General features: G+C 43.7%; 1 protein-coding gene across 1 annotated transcript; it reads left to right on the forward strand.

The window, feature by feature from the left end:
- The first annotated feature begins 1473 nt into the window (after positions 1 to 1473).
- Positions 1474 to 16315, forward strand: LOC133092915 (small ubiquitin-related modifier 2-like). The gene is made up of 2 exons (XM_061192693.1): positions 1474 to 1585; positions 15485 to 16315. Exons 1-2 carry the CDS (start codon positions 1474 to 1476, stop codon positions 15769 to 15771), a joined length of 399 nt encoding a protein of 132 aa, XP_061048676.1. The 3' UTR covers positions 15772 to 16315.
- Positions 16316 to 16540: the final 225 nt, after the last annotated feature.

Below are 16540 nucleotides of genomic sequence, written 5' to 3' on the forward strand. Positions count from 1 at the left end.
TCTACACCTTGTTATGACATAGCAGTAATGCATGCATATGCCCGCCAAAAGCCATGAACCGGAAGTTCAGTGCAGTATTATTCATAACAGCCCTCAACTGGAAACTCCACAAATGTCCATCAACACTGGATGTGTAATGTGTGCTGTGTTCACCCAGTGGAATACTACCCAGCAATGAGGTGAATGATCTACAACCACATACAGTACGGATGACTCTCATGAGAGAATTTACTGCATGATTCCATTAATATCAGGTACAAAACAAATCTATCATCAGAAGTTAGGACAGAGGTTGCCCTGGGGGAGAGGTAGTAATGAGAATGGAATGTTACGGGGCTTCTGTTCTGCTTCTGGTCCGTTTCTTGATGAAGGTTCTGTGCTCAGTTTGTGAAAATTCTTCAAGCCCTACATTTAGATATGTGCATGTGTCTTGCAAGTAGGTTATACTTTAGTAAATAGTGAGTGATTTTTTTTAAAAACTTAGGCAGAAAGGAGTAGTTTTATCATCCCGGAAAAATTGGGCTACCTGCTTAAGGACAATAATATTGCACATCAGACAGAGGCTTTGCTGAGACAGGGATCTGGGCTGCATGCATTCTGAGCAAATTTCAAACTTCGGAAGAATTCACTGAACCCTTTTTATGGTCATCAAAACAAGGGGCCCTCGAGCCCATGCCCTTGGTGTAACTGGATTACATCCGTCTTCTGGGTCTCGAGCACTCCCCTCCCCAATTCTCACCCCACCCCAATTTGACTCACAGCCTCCATTCCTGCTTTATAGAACTTCCTTTTCTGTTTGGTTGCTTTTCCTTTTATCTCCAGGTATCTTATTGTCTTGCCATCTGGCATTTTCATTCCATCAACTCTTTTACATTCTTATGTGATTCTTTCTCAACCTCTTTTTATTTTATCACCTGCTTTGGGTGGTTGGGATTTGCATTAACGTTTCTCATCTTTTTAAGCCCTGGTTAAATTCTGGATTCTTTCCTGGTCTTCCTGCCCTGCAAGGCCACGTCTCATCAGGCTGGAGTCTGTCTTTCTCTCTGGGGCTTGTCTGTTTTCCTTCCTATCACTCCTAATGACACAGACATGACCTGATGGGAGGATAGTGCACATTTTCCTTCTCTTGCTTGGGTTAGTTTTATTCAGCAAATTCCACGCCATGTTTGCTTCGGTTGGGGAGGTGGTGATGGTGGTGTCGAGTCATCTTGTTGAGCCTGCTGGCACAGACTGAGATATGTAGTGAACTGAACATTCTAGGCCTTTTTTTCACAAGATCAGCGATTTCTGTGCACTTGGTATTCTGAACCCGTGAGCCAGATTTTCCATTTATCCTGATTACATTTCAAACGTTAGATTTTATCCATTATTCCAGCCTGTCAAGATATTTTCCAATCTTAATTCAGTCGCCCAAGATCGCATTTATCCCTCCAAGCTCCCGATAAGCCTCCATCTCAGCATTCAGTGATGACAATGCCCGTCAGAGGAGGACAAGCGCTGTGGATGATGCCTCGGTGCCGACCACGGCTGCTTGCTCCAGATAAAGAGAGAACAGATGATGGACAGCGGCCCAATCAAGGATTTGGTATTTAAAGGATAGACTCTGGGATCCTTTTTTTTCTTACACTTGTGGCTTCCAGTTCAATACCTCAGTTCCTTGGACCTGCTTCTCAAAGGCTGTGGACCAGAGATGGGGGTTGTAAAAGAAAGTTTCAAAGGTATGTTCCTGAGTGGCTTTCTGGCCACTTTTTTGTATTCCCTGTTCTACCCTTGGAGTCCACAGTGAAGATGACCAGAACGGTAGGCTTTTCAGCTGCATTAGAGAGTGTACACAAACCACCTAACTGCCCAAATGGGGAAACTGAGGTGCAGCAAAATTAAGTTCCTGGCCTGGTCTTGGTCTTGTTTCTGGACGATGGCGCCAGGGCTGGAAACCTAGTCCCTTTGCTCCAAACTGGACCATCTCAGCCAGGTGACCATGGCCTATGCCTGCCCCCACTTCCTGGAGGGCCAATGTGCCGCCAGAGTTTTCCAGAAAACATTAGTTTCTTTCTTTTTTTTTTTTTTTGGTACTTAAAATTTTTTAATTTTTTTACTATTTATTCATTTATTTTTACTGTTTAAATTAAAAATTTTATTGAAGTATAGTTGGTTTACCTTTGGTAACCAGAAGTCTGTTTTCTATGTCTGTGAGTCTATTTTTGTTTTGTAAATAAGTTCATTTGTATCATTTTTAGATTCCACATACAAGTAATATCATATGCTATCATAATTTTTATTATTTATTTTTAATGAGTTATAGTTGATGTATGACAATATTATGGAAGTTTTAGGTGTACAACATAGTAATTCACTAGTTTTAAAGGTTATGTTCCATTTATAGTTATTATAAAATATTGGCTGTATGCCCTGTATTGTACTGTATATCTTTGTTGCTTATCTATTTTATACATAGTAGTTTGTATCTCTCAATCCCCTACCCCTATCTTGCCCCTCCCCCTTCCCTCTCCCCACTGGTAACCACTAGTTTGTTCTCCATATCTGTGAGTCTGTTTCCTTTTTGTTATATTCACTAGTTTGGAAAACATTAGTTTCTTATTAAAATATACAAAGATAGATGGTGGCATAGAATGCAAAAACCACTTGGATTTTAAAAATGAAACAAGAGGATCAAAGAAATGTGCATTTACTAATTACTTGGGCCATGGATGCCAGATCCCTCCAACAGTACAAAAATAGATTATTTAACCTCATGGAACAATTTTAAAGAAGAGAAATAAGACTTCAGATAGACTTAATGAATGTAACAGCACTGCTTGTAGAGCTACATCTATGGGGAGGGGGTTCCATCATTTTTTCCTTTCTGCTATTATTATTATTATTATTCTAAGCTATTTGTAAAGTGTGACCACTGCATAGAACGTAAAAGAAGACGTTTTCTTCCAGCTAAGAAGCCTTTGTCAGGTTACTGGGTATGTCACGGAGTCCTCTCTATGACATACAGGTTCATTCATTTAGCTTTATGAGGACATCGGTCAGTTCTTGCAAAATTCCAAGGAAGCAGAAGGACTACCTGATTTGAGACCCATTTCCCCTGGCTGTGGACTGACTCTGTTGTCCACAATTAAAGGTGAGTAACTCTGGATGACATCCTTTTGTAGGCAAATTTCTAACCCAAGAACGTCTTTCAGCTCTGAGCATTGTCGAACTGAATGTTGCTATGAGACTGCAGCTATTTATTCCCCCAAGATGTTTTCTGAAAGAACTGTGATGGGGCTCTGGTAACAGAGTGTATTTTTCATAGCTACACAATCATTTTTATTCTCTCTTCTTTAAAAAGAAAAAAAGACCCCCACCTTTTGTATAACATTTCCCGTGAATACATTAGAATGTTAGAGGGGTGATGCATGCCAGAATTCTTGGCAGGTAGGAGCCCTTTCCACTGCTTAATTTCTGTTTTAATCTGATGATGTTGTAGAAGGTAGATTTGCCTTGAAAAGCCAAAGATCGTCAAGATTTCACTGAATGCTCCAATTGTGTGCATAAAGGGTTAAAAATACCCCCCCCCCCGCACTTTAACCTCTTGGATACCTCTTGGAATAATAGATACAGATACATGGGTTTTAGAGTAAATACGTTATCAATATCTTCTTCAATCAGTACCTTGGTGGGTGCATGTTTATTTCACAATAGAGATGTGTATAGAGAATATCTATTGATTTTGCCTGCCCATTATCCTTTCCTTCTTTTTCAGCTAAAACACCTCACTTTTCCTTGGGGACCCACTCTCTCCAGGGGTGATGGTCAAAATATATAAAAACTGGAGTGACGTGGGTACCATCATGCTCGACCAGTCAGGGTGGATGTTGACTGTAACAGCCGTTGAACCCAGCCTTCCTCATTAGATACACTTTCAATGAGTCTTGAAACTGAGATGCCCTGCCCTTCCTTCTCCAAGGGCCAGGCATGAACCAAGCGAGGCCAAACAGATTCTATGTCCTGAGTATTTGCATATTGATCAGCAACACAGGCAGGGCTGAAAACACTTGGCATGGGTGTGTCCCAAAGGTGTGGCCCTGGAAGCGCCAGCTTCCTGTCCTTTCTAAGACCTCATTGCTCAGCTTTTTCTTTGATTCTATAAGCTACCACCATATCCACCCAATACATTTTGTTTTTTGCTTATATTTCCCAGAATTCATTTCTGTTGCTTGCAACCAAGGAACTCTAAGACAGTAATTCAGAAAATAAGATAGTAAAACAAATTTTCCGTAATGGGGAAGAATCCTGTTTTCCTGAGTAATTTTATTATAAAATTGTAGAAATAATTCTGTGGAAGGAAAAAAAAAGCCTTCAAAAGAATAAGTAGGAAATATGATGAAAATGAAATTAAGAAAAGCAGAGTTGTGGGGCAAAGCACTCAGTTTACTGGTTGGTGTGACAAAGGACTTGAACTAAATAGAGCAGAAGTGCTAAGCTTTCTGTGAGTTGCTATCCCTACCTGGGTTTTTTTTTTTAATTATTTAAAGTAGCTTCCTACTTTTAGAATTCCCCTTTGACCTTTAGTCACTAGATTAAATCCTCCAGAACATGTTTCTTGAACTCCAGTGCACATATAAATTGCTTGGAAGATTTTTCTTTTCTTTCTTCCTTCCTTCCTTCCTTCCTTCTTTCTTTCTTTCTCTTTCTTTTTCTTTCTTTCTTTCTTCTTTCCTCGCCAGGTCTTAGTTGCGGCACACGGGGTCTTTAGTTGCGGCATGCGGCATCTTTTTTAGTTGCAGCTTGTGGACTCTTAGTTGCGGTATCCATGCGGGATCTACTTCCCTGACCAGGGATCGAACCCGGGCCTCCCTGCATTGGGAGAGTAGAGTATTAGCCACTGGACCACCAGGGAAGTCCAGATCTTTTTCTTTTTAATGTAATATTTTATTTGTTGAGGGGTGGATACATCCTTCATTTCTTTCTTTTTTTTTTTTTTGATAAATTTATTTATTTTATTTATTTATTTTTGGCTGCGTTGGGTCTTTGTTGCTGTGCACAGGCTTTCTCTAGTTGTGGCGAGCGGGGGCTGCTCTTCCTTGCGCGGGCTTCTTATTGCGGTGGCTTCTCTCGTTGCGGAGCACGGGCTCTAGGCATGCAGGCTTCAGTAGTTGTGGCTCGCAGGCTCTAGAGCGCAGGCTCAGTAGTGGCACACGGGCTTAGTTGCTCCGCGGCATGTGGGATCTTCCCGGACCAGGGCTCGAACCAGTGTCTCCTGCATTGGCAGGCGGATTCTTAACCACTGTGCCACCAGGGAAGCCCCCTTTTTTTTTTTTTTAAATTGAAGTATAGTTGATTTACAACATTGTGTTAGTTTCAGGTGTACAGCAAAGTAATTCAGTTATACATACATATATATCTATTTTTTTCAGATTCTTTTCCCTTATAGGTTATTACAAAATATTGAGTATAGTTCCCTGTGCTATACAGTAGGTCCTTGTTGGTTATCTATTTTACATATAGTAGTGTGTATATGTTAATCCCGAATTCCTAATTTACCCCTCCCCCCTTCCCCTTTGGTAACCATAAGTTTGTTTTCTATGTGTGTGGTGGAGGATCTTATTAAAATGCAGTCTGATTTTACATTTCCATCAAGCTCCCAGTGATGCCGTTGCTGCTGGCCAGACGACCACAATTTGAACAGCGAGGCTCCAGGTCAGAATATTTTGCTCCAGCCCAGGTTTCTCAGATTCCCCATTTAGGGCCTCCAGACTACCTCCCTTTGTCTCTGTAGAGCACACTTGTCATACCACTCCAAGCCGGCAGGCAGCACCAGCGCCCTCCTAGAGTCCCCGCTGAACTGATTCCTCGCTAAGAACCAGTTGGTATATTTCAGAAGGATTCATGTAAAGGGAGCTTAAGAATCTCCAAAGTAAGCATATTTCATAGCATTTGGTTATAGTTTGAACCTCCAAGCAAAATGACCACTGAGGGGGGAATTCTTGCTAAGTATTTTGATAACCCTTTTTTTTCTTCTTCTGGTTTAAAAATCATCTGTCCATGCCTCACTGTGGAGATTTGGCTCTTTACATTTGTAATTGGAAAGTGACAGGTGCTTTGGCAAAGCCTGCTGCAATTAGATTTTAGAGGGCTTTCTCACGTGTTATCGTACTGCTAGAAGAATCTTTACTACCACTATTATTCCCATTTTACAGATGACAAAACAAAGGCACAGAGAAGAGGATTTAGTGACTTGTCTACTGCAACAAAGGGAGTGAGGAACAGATGAGATCCGGCCTTGAGCTTCTGCTCAAAACCCTCAGTCTTTACTGTGTATGGAGAAACAAACAACAACAGCAATAACAACAAACAAACAACAAAAAAACCGAACACCTGGTTTATTTTCTGCATTAAACCTTGTTCTTCTCAACAACGTTGAAATTTAACTAATCTTTGTCAAGGATAATGGTTTAAATTTGAGGAATTCCTGGGCTCCTGATCACAGGAACTGGAATACAGGGAGTTCTGGGCATAACGTCTCCCTAAATACAATGATACACTTTGGATAAAATGATCTGTGATTGCAAGTCTTCTACAAACTTTGTATTTATTTACCATAGCCAAGGAGTCCCTGTCCTACATGTGGTATCAAAGTTCCCTTTGAAAAATTTCTGGGGAGGTTAGGCATTAAAGTAGAGGGAACATTTTGAATACATTTAGAATAAAACAAAGGCTTTTTTGTGCTTGTGTGGAGGGGAGTTCAGGGGAGTCGATGTCTCATCTTGGAGAACCTCCCACAGGTTTTGCAGCCACAGTAAACTCTGGGGGCTACTTCCACCCCCTTCCTTCACCCCTCCCCCCACCATCCAATCTGGTGCAAGGAAGTTGCTGTCACCCCAAGGCCAAGCAGAGCGGGTTCTTGAGCCTCGGATCTCACGGTGGGAAGGGCTGCTATGGGTGATCTCGAGGAACCTCAAGATCTTCAAGCATTTTGCAAAATGGGTTCTGTGGGATGTTAACACGGAGTATTAGGGGGACAGTTTTTCCGTGGTCTCGCCACGGGTCAGTTGAGAAACACTGGTTTAAGTGAAGTCACAGAAGTTTCTTTTCCCCAGGGCTTCTTGGAGGTGTTCATGTGCGTGTGTGTGGCGGGGGGAGATCTTTAAGAATGGGGCTTGTGCTCTGCTTCCCAGTTAGGAGATGAAGGAACCTCTTGTTCCTGGAACATCTGAGGCTTACAGAACACCATGTGAAAATCCTCATCTAGTTCATCTTGCCCCACAGACAGTGCCAGCTTCATGACAAGTGCAGTCACGGGGCCCAAGATTCCTTTAATGCTCTGCCGTCACCATCTTGAAATTCTTAGTAAGTTCTGAACAAGGGGCTCTGTTACCCAAAAACTGGGTTCACCTCTTGGTGGGTGTTGAGCCAATAGACACAACCAAGTCAAAGATCGGGAGAAGGAAGGATTTATTATTACTTGCAGCAAGTAAGGAGAACACTGGGGATCAGTGTCTCCCCAAATAGCAAAACTGGGGAAGTTTTAAGCTAAGGGTACATGCACATTCATGAATGGGCTTGAGCAGAGGAGAATTCAGCATAGAATTGGGGCAAAGGTCGACAGAGTCCAAGCTTTAGTTGATAGAAGTCACGAGGGTCAACATCATCATTCCTTCCTCCACCTGGGTGGGGACCTTAGTTCCTGCAGATCTCAAAGATGTGTATCAGATTGTTATACTTACCTCTCTTGAGGAGGAACTAGGACTCTGTTTTATTGCTGAACTGTTGTTTCTTGACAGCTCTTCCTTCATTCCTGCATTCCCTCACTTCTCTTAAGATCCTTGATTACTGAGACCTGTTCAAGGGCAAGCACTGTGGCCAGACTTACATCACAAAATAGCCTCTCTTCTGTCCAGAAAGCCATGCCTGGTTCTCTTTCTCTGGGGACCCCCTACCCTATCTGCTTACAGCTCCGCACCTGGGTTTTGCACTGGGCCCTACAAATGATGTAGCTGTCCCTGCCTACGGAGGACGCAGAGGAGGAGCTGGGTCTTGGCCTAAACATTTCCTAGTCTTTCCTCTCCTTTCTCTCTGTACTCTTCTTAGCTTCCTCTTTCCACCTATGCTGGCTTCCTCCTCCCGTATCTCCTCCTGCTTCCCTACTTTCTGCATCTTCCATCCTACTCCTTATGCCTTCCCTTTACCCTCTGTCTTCTACCCGTGGACATATGATCTTTTCTCCAGCCCAAATTTAAAAACCCCTGGAATAAAGCTCTCTAATGTTTCCTTAGCTCTCTTTGCACTTGTGATGGGATGTGCCACGTCCTGTAGCAAAGTGCACACTCTGGAGGGTGGTCAGCCCTGCATTGTGCTGTCAAAATAATACCGGATGTTACTGCTCTGCTCCAGGCCCTGCTGCATTCTCTAGTTTGTATCTGGGAATTCAGGGAGAGGAGCACAGAACACAGAAGAAAGCGGAAAGTGAACACATTTTGATGGTCTTTAAAGCAGTCCTTTCCGAGACTAATAGTCTCTTTTGTCTAAACATACTACATTAATGATTTGAAGTGAAATGTTGTTAGCACCTTCTTACAGTTAAAGGAAAGGATCAGTGCAGTGCCCCTCAGCACATCAAGGGAAGCATCAGAACTGAAGAGAGGTTACAGCATCTCTCACTGACAACCAGGAAGGACCCACTTACCATAACAAGGCAAACTTCCCTGCAGGCTTTCAGAGTCATCAAAGACCACCCTTCCTGTCCAACCCTATTTCCACCTCTCTCCCTTAACTTCCATTGTTGTCAAGGTGTTTTTTTGTTTGTTTGTTTTTGTTGTTGTTGTTTTGGCAAGTAATATAAATTTAATCAAACCACTGTAAGGAAAGAAAAGGAGATATATTGGTTCCTTATAACTGAGCAGTATAAGGGTTGGGAATGGCTTCAGCTATAGCTGGATTCAGGAGTCCAAATGATGTCATCTGGACTCCTTGCCCCCTCCTTCTCTGTGATCCCTACTTTCCTTTGGGACATTCTCTGTCCAGATCTCTCCACATAGAGGCCAAGATTGCCCCCTCAGTTTACACTCTTCATGGCTTATGATGTAGAGAAAATGTCATTCCCCCAAGGGTTCTGTAGCAAAACCGGAGGGGAGGTTCTGATTGGCCCAACCAGGTTATGAGTCATAGCTGATGAGCCCACCCCTCAGCCAATCACAGTGACCTGGAGAATGTAGTGTGCTGGGATTGGCCCATGAGGGTCACATGCCCACCCACCTGCTGGTGGTGGTGGTGCTGGAAGGAAGAATGAACTCTTGCCCAATAAGGTAGGGTGGGTTCTCTTAAAAAAGAGGGTTCCAGGGCTTCCCTGGTGGCTCAGTGGTTAAGAATCCTCCTGCCAATGCAGGGGACATGGGTTCAAGCCCTGGTCCGGGAAGATCCCACATGCCACGGAGCAACTAAGCCTGTGCGCCGCAACTACTGAGCCCGTGCACCTAGAACCCACCTCAATGAGAAGCCCACGCACCGCAACAAAGAGTAGCCCCTGCTCAACGCAATTAGAGAAAGCCTGCGCACAGCAATGAAGACCCAATGCGGCCAAAAATAAATAAATAAAATAAATTTGTTAAAACAAAAAAAAAAAAAAAGAGGGTTCCTAGTACTAGAAGAGGGAGTGTGTGTCCAAGATGACAACTCAGGTGATGCTCCCTTCTCGGTCTGTCCCATGACTCCTCCCCTCCTCCACACTTTGCTTACATCTGCCTCAGGGCCTTTGTGTGGCTCTAATCCCCACCTTTTCTCCACTTTCCTAAGCCCAACCAGGCCCCTCAAGGCTGAACCCATAATGACCACTCAGAAAGTACTTTATGGGTTCTTTTGGGAGCCGATAGAACACTGAAGAGGTTTCACAAGGGAGACAGATCTTCTGTTGATTTGAAGACAGGTATCCTAGCTACCTATCTTCATCACGCTTCTGTGAGACTCTGTGCTGGTCAAGGCTTTTTAGTTGAAAGGATCAGAGAGACACAGGAGTTAGTACAGATGAAAGGGCGGTGAGCTCAAAGGAGTCGAGGGCATCTCCTGGAACCAAAGAACAGCTAGCTGAACCCAGGGGACTCTGGAAGCCCTGGAGCTCTAAGATGAGACCAGTCGTGCGGGTGCTCCGGGGAGAGACGGCCTCCCGTCCTCGTGTCTGTCTGTCTGCTCGGTGCTCCTGCTTCCCTCAGCAGCTGCCTGTATCTGATTGGTCTTCACTGTGCTCTCTGGGAGAGGTGGCGGCCTGGCGTCAGCACCTTTTAGTTCCCATGCCCACCATTCTCTGGGGCTCTTTGCTTGGGTTTTTGAGAAACAAAGAACACATTTGGTCACTGAGCAGCCAATGTATCAGCTGTCTTTGGGCATCCCCCACTAGTCCAGTAATCTGTTCATCGGGGGTCATGTAGCACACACATGGTTGACCAGGCCATGGGTGGGAGCGGGTCTCAGAAGAGTGGGTGTGGGCTGAGCAGGCGCCCCAAAACATGCCTCTTATGGATACGTGGAGCAGCTGTTTCACAGGCTAATCGGTTAAAGCTGAGAGAATTTAAATGACTCACACAAGGCCACCCAGCCAGGGAGAGGTGACTCGGGTGCCTGTCCGCTGCTTTTTGGTCACTTCTAATGAAGAGGGGATGCCCAAAGCCCTGAGCATTGACTAGCTCTCTGAGGCCACGAGGCTCTGGGGAAGGAGCCAGGCAAGAGGCTGGGTTTCAGTGGACCCCACGGTGAGCACTGAACTAGACCCTGGAGTGGAGAGGAATTAAGACACTGGGGGATTTCCCTGGTGGCTCAGTGGTTGGGAGTCCGCCTGCCAATGCAGGGGACACGGGTTCGAGCCCTGGTCCGGGAAGATCCCACATGCTGCGGAGCAGCTAAGCCTGTGCACCACAACTACTGAGCCTGCGCTCTAGAGCCCACCAGCCACAACTACTGAGCCCACATGCCACAACTACTGGAGCCCACACACCTAGAGCTCGTGCTCCACAACAAGAGAAGCCACTGCAATGAGAAGCTCGCGAACCGCAGCGAAGAGTAGCCCCCGCTCGCCGCAACTAGAGAAAGCCCACGCGCAGCAACAAAGACCCAACGCAGCCGAAAATAAATAAATAAATTAAAAAAAAATAGAGGTAAATTTTAAAAAAGACCCTGGGATTTGACTAGAAGGGCCTTGGTGACCTTCAGGGAAGCAGGTTCGGGGGTGTTAGAAACTGATGATGGAGTTAAGGGGGAGGTGAAGAAAGGATGGAAAGACAGGGAATAAAAGGGAGACGTGGATTATGAGAAACAACAAATGATGAAGGCTTGGTCTGTGTTCTGGCATCAGGGACTGTGCTCTCTGCTCTACCATGTTATAAGAAATTCCAGAATAGTGCCCTGTCCAATCGTTAAGTTAAAAATGAATGGAAGGAAGTCCTCAACGTGGTACATAGGTAAGCATTAAGTCCTGAGACTCTGATACACTTCAGAGAAACCAAGAAGTATGTGCACAATAGGATTTGGGTTGAAAAGGTGCCCATAATAGAACAAAGTTCATTGTTAACACAGGCAAAGTGTTTTTCTAAGTTATAGGGCATTATCTTACCTTTTGTGACATTAAATGCATTTTGCTCTGCAAAATTCTTCATCAGTTAGGAATATTCTTAGCTGCTCATAATAGAAAATCTAAATAAATAATTTAAAATGTATAAAAATATAAACTTAAGGAACTAGATAATATACCTCTGTCTCAGCAAAAAGGCTGGAAGTAGGCATTTACAGGGATGGCTCAGGTGATCATCCGTGTCATCCAGTATTCAGACTCTATTTTTCATTTCACCCTGGTTGGTTTTTCATTCGTGTAATGGTTGTCACCTCATGGTTATAAGATGGCTGCCACAGCTCCGGAAGAAAGGGGAAGAGAGCCATGAGCAAGCCCTCTTTTTACATTTGTCCCTTTTTACCAGGAAACAAATTATCTTTTTCAGAAGCACCCCAGCAGGTTTCCTAAAGTGTCAGTAAAGAGACTAGGACACTTGGCCAGTATAGCTGCAAGAGAAGCTGGAAATGTAAACGTCCATCAAAATGGAATGTGATATCCTTGCCATGTTTAGCTCAATCGGGATCCATCCCCTAGGGATGTGCCAGGGTTGGATGCATTCCACCTGAGCAAAATCTGTGTTCCATTAACAAGGAGGAAAGAGTGAAAGCCACCAAGAGCATCTTCACAATCCCTCCCATCTACTAGCGATACCGTTTTCATGGTAGGCCTCCTCACAGTGGAGACAAGTAATACTGAAGGCTTTGCACCAATGGTGGCTCATGTGCTGAGTCAAAATGACTCTAAGATTTAGAATAAGTCACATGTCAACACAAATCACCAGGGAACACGTCAAAACTCCTACTTGCCACTTACCTTGAGTAGCTTGGCTTTGCAGATAGAGTGCTCTCTAGCAAAAGAATAATTTTTAATGTCATTTCTTACTCTTGCTTCATACTAAGGGTTTTGATCCTTAACAAACATGCAATTACTCCATAACATGTCACAAATGTCACTGACATTGGTTTCTTTAAGAATCAAAGTGTTACTCATATCCACTGATACCATTTGCTGGGAGATTGTTCTGGACGGAGTATGCTTCGTTGGGCTTGATTTCTTTCCTCCTCACTTTCAAATTCATAATCCCTGGACTTCCCTGGTGGCACAGTGGTTAAGAAACCGCCTGCCAATGCAAGGAACATGGGTTCGAGCCCTGCTCCGGGAAGATCCCGCATGCCGCAGAGCAACTAAGCCCGTGCGCCACAATTACTGAGCCCGCCTGCCACAACTACTGAAACCCACGCACCTAGAGCCCGTGCTCTGCAACAACAGAAGCCACTGCAATGAGAAGCCCGCGCACCGCAACGAAGAGTAGCCCCTGCTCGCCACAACTAGAGAAAAACCGTGCTCAGCAACAAAGACCCAACGCAGCCAAAAATAAATAAATAAATAAATAAATAAATAAATTCATACGCACTACTTAGCAAAGTATGTGTAATTGAGAGATTTGTTCATTTGGGGCTTCATAAAAGGTTAGCTGATTTGTTGACGTTAAAAACAAAAGAGCATTAACTTAGAAGCCATGTTTAAATAACTGAATATTTTTCAAAATCTAGCATGTGATCCCAGGGGCTGGAGGCCTGGTGAGGATCTTGACACATTGGTGGGCTTGTGACATGTCCGACGACTGTGGCCTTGAAGGGGTTTAGGCTGAGTGTGGCCAGATCTGCTTTCTAAAAAAAAAATCCAGAAACCTGAATTTTGGGGAAGTCTCTCAATTTTTTGCATATTGGCAACAAAGTCTTAAAATTTTAAAACACTGAGTGCCAAACTAAACCAGATTTATTTGATTGAGTGAGCTTGATTCAGTGAGAGGGTTGTCACTTTTCAACATCAAAAGAAGTCCCTTATTTGAGAGGTAAGATCACAGAAGCCCAGGGCAGAGATGGAGCAGGTGCAGAAGGACAGACAGGCCTCGGGGGTCTTTCCGGGCCAGACAGGTGGTGGTCCCCTTCACTGAGAGGTTAGTGGCTTGCCCAGGAGAGCAGAAGCTCATGTAGACTCTGAATTCCCCTTCAGCACGGGAGAATTCTCTCCTCCAGTTGCTGGGAAGGTTGTCCACTGACAGCTCGCAGCTATGCACCTTCTTTGGAAACTGGTTTCACTCCAGAAAGTTGCCTCCACAAGATACACCCCTTTCTCAGGGCGGCTGGCATCCAGTGAACCCCCAATCCCACCCCACTTTGTCCTGAAGGGCCAGCCCCGCTCTGAGCTCCCCACGGGGTGGGCTGAGGCCTTCGTTGAGACCGCATGGCAGGGAGACCTCTCCCTCCATCCCGTCCAGCCTGTCTCTTCCCCACACGCTGTCGATGCCGAGGGCTCTCCCTGCAGGCTAAGCTCTAACTCTGCTCCTGCCCCCCGGAACATGACCTGTGACCCTTAGCTCCCCTCTCTCTCTTTTCAATGTCCCAAGTAAGTGTATTTTAATGAGCAAGACCAACCTAAGATAGTAGCAATTTTTTTTTTTTTTTCAAATTTTTCACATGAGAACATGGTTTCTTTTATTTATTTATTTATTTTTGGCTGTGTTGGGTCTTCGTTTCTGTGCGAGGGCTTTCTCTAGTTGTGGCAAGCGGGGGCCACGCTTCATCGCGGTGCGCAGGCCTCTCACTATCGCGGCCTCTCTTGTTGCGGAGCACAGGCTCCAGACGCGCAGGCTCAGTAGTTGTGGCTCACGGGCCCAGTTGCTCCACGGCATGTGGGATCTTCCCAGACCAGGGCTCGGATAGTAGCAATTTTTGATGAAGACATTTTTCTCAGAGATTTTTCTTCAAGAGATCTAATTTGAACAGAGCCTCCCTTTACACACACCTATTCAAAACACAGGGCCTAACAAAGGAAACGTGTAAGAGCCACGCAGGAACCTCTTTTTTTTCAGACCAGCATAATCATTTTTTTTTTTGGGGGGGGGGATATAATCGACGTATAACATTATACTTGTTTAGAGTATACAACATAATGATTTGACATTTGTATATATATTGTGAATGATTGCAACAAGTCCAGTAAACATCCATCAGCACTCATAGTTACAAAACATTTTTTTCTTTATGATGAGAACTTTAAAATCCACTCTCTTAGCAATTTTCAAATATACAATACGGTACTATTAACTATAGTCATCATGCTCTACATTACACCCCCAGGACTTATCTTTTTTATAACTGCAAGTTTGAACCTTTTGACCCCCTTTACCCATTGCACTGATACCTCCCACTCCCCATCCCTGTCAACCATCAATCAGTTCTCAGTTCTCTATATCTATGAGCTTGGTTTTTTGTTTTTGTTTTGTTTTGTTTTAGATTCTACATGTAGATGAGATTATACAGTATTTGTCTTTCTTTGACTTATTTCACTTAGCATAATGCCCTCAAGGTCCGTCCATGTTGTCCCAAATGGCAAGGTTTCATTCTTTTTTATGGCTGAATAATATTCCATTGTATATCTATACCATATTTTCTTTATCCATTCATCCATCCATGGACACTTAAGTTGTTTCCATGTCTTGGCTATTGTAAGTAATGCTGCAATGAACATGGGGGTGCATATATTTTTTGAGTTAGTGTCTTCACTTCCTTCAGATAAATACACAGAGAAGGAATTGCTGGATCATACAGTAGTTCTATTTTTAATTTTTTGAGGAACCTCCATACTGTTTTCCACAGTGGCTGCACTAATTTACATTCCCACCAACAGCGCACAAGGGGTCCCTTTTCTCCACATCTTTGTCAACATTCGTTAACTGTTGTCTTTTCGATAATAGCCATTCTGACAGGTGTGAGGTGATATCTCACTGTGGTTTTTATCTGCAGAGGAGCCTTCTGGAATGCCTGTTCAACAAACAAACTGCCTCTCCCTTCAAGTGTCAAACCTGAGTGAGTTTGCAATCCCTGTCGCCAGCATCTGACGAAAAGCCCAAGGAAGGAGTCAAGACTGAGAACAACGATCGTATTAATTTGAAGGTGGTGAGGCAGGATGGCTCCGTGGTGCAGTTGAAGATTAAGAGGCATACACCACTTAGTAAACGAATGAAAGCCTATTGTGAACGACAGGGTTTGTCAATGAGGCAGATCAGATTCCGATTTGATGGGCAGCCAATCAATGAAACAGACACACCTGCACAGTTGGAAATGGAGGATGAAGATACAATTGATGTGTTCCAGCAGCAGACAGGGGGTGTCTACTAAAAAGGGAACCTGCTACTTTACTCCAGAATTCTGTTCCTCCGGACCCAGAAGACGTTCTCAATTAGAAAACCGCAATTTGGTTCCACCACATCCTGACTACTACAGTATAGTTTCTCTATTCTTTCATTTTCCCCTTCCCCATTCCTTTATTGTACCTAAAGTAACTGGTGTATGTGCACAAGCATATTGCTTTTTTTTTTTTTTAACTAAACGGCCAACGGTATATTTTGATCGACATCAAATGGAGATGGAATGGGGAAAAATAGTGGTTCTGTGAAGATACCCCCTTTTCTCCATTAGTGGCATGCTCATTCAGCTCTTATCTTTATATTCCAGTAAGTTATTTTGCTCTCACTGTTTAACAAAAAAAGAACAACATAAAAATTCTTGCATACCTTGTTCGATTGGAGAATTTTAATGTTTTTCATTTATCATTGTAAAACCAAGGACAATTTTATAACTTTTTTGTACGTAGCTGTTACATGTAGGGCAATCTGTCTTTAAGTAGGGATAAATTACTCTAAAAGAAATGAATCCTAGATAGTTTTCCCTTCAAGTCAAGTGTCTTGCTGTTTAAATAAACTTCTTGTTTAAAAAAAAAGAAAAAAAACCACACACGGCTCCTGAAATGCACCTTATTTTCATTATTTCCCATGAAGTGGGTGTAGTAGGAAGAATAAAGGCCTCCAAAGATGTCCATTATCTAATCCCTAGAATTTGTGACTAAGTTATGTTACGTGGCAAGGAGGAGCTAAGATTGCACATGGAA

The sequence above is a fragment of the Eubalaena glacialis genome, chromosome 6 (assembly GCF_028564815.1).
Source record: "Eubalaena glacialis isolate mEubGla1 chromosome 6, mEubGla1.1.hap2.+ XY, whole genome shotgun sequence".
NCBI classification, from domain to species: Eukaryota; Metazoa; Chordata; class Mammalia; order Artiodactyla; family Balaenidae; genus Eubalaena; species Eubalaena glacialis.